The 547-nt window shown below is 59.6% G+C and overlaps 1 protein-coding gene across 1 annotated transcript in view; it reads right to left on the bottom strand.

Moving 5' to 3' along the window:
- SLC26A10 (solute carrier family 26, member 10) overlaps window positions 1–547 on the bottom strand; it is a 7,281-nt gene that overhangs the window by 5,510 nt on the left and 1,224 nt on the right. The window contains 1 exon segment of the mRNA XM_014550055.1: window positions 434–544. Within this exon segment, the coding sequence (XP_014405541.1) occupies window positions 434–544 (111 nt within the window).

Below are 547 nucleotides of genomic sequence, written 5' to 3'. Positions count from 1 at the left end.
CGCTCCCTCGGAGCGGCGCCCGGGTGAAGACCGCGAGGCTAAGCCGGTGCAGAAGCCGGGAACCAGGGAGGTTAGGAGAGGGCAACAACCGCAAAAGCCGTCCCGACTGCACCGCCACCCCCTCCTGCAATCGCCGGGGACTGCGTGCTCCTTGGGGTGACTGTGTGCCCCTTGGGGTGACTGCGTGCTCCTTGGGGTGACTGCACATCTCTTCTGCCCTCTTCCAAACCCCAGAAAAGTTAACCCAACTTCACGAGGACGAAAAAGTCTGGGTAATTTCCCGCCTCTTTGCACCCCAAAAAGCATTGCCTAGGTCAGAGGTCATGGCAGGGGAACGGGGGTGAGTTGGGGGATGAGAGGTCGGGAGCTTACAAGAACGGAAGCCTCAAACCCCTGTCCATTTTCACCCCACAGAGGTCACCGGGTCACTCACCTGTGGACAGGTGTCTTCCAGTGCCCAACAAGGTGTAGATGAGGACGGGAAAGAAAGACGTGTAGAGGCCAAACACAGGGGGCACGGAGGTCAAGAGGGCAAAAGCCATGCCTG

This window comes from Myotis brandtii, unplaced genomic scaffold, assembly GCF_000412655.1.
Source record: "Myotis brandtii unplaced genomic scaffold, ASM41265v1 scaffold581, whole genome shotgun sequence".
NCBI classification, from domain to species: Eukaryota; Metazoa; Chordata; class Mammalia; order Chiroptera; family Vespertilionidae; genus Myotis; species Myotis brandtii.
The sequence above is the reverse complement of the archived record's forward strand: the minus strand, read 5'-3'. Positions and strand labels throughout refer to the sequence as shown.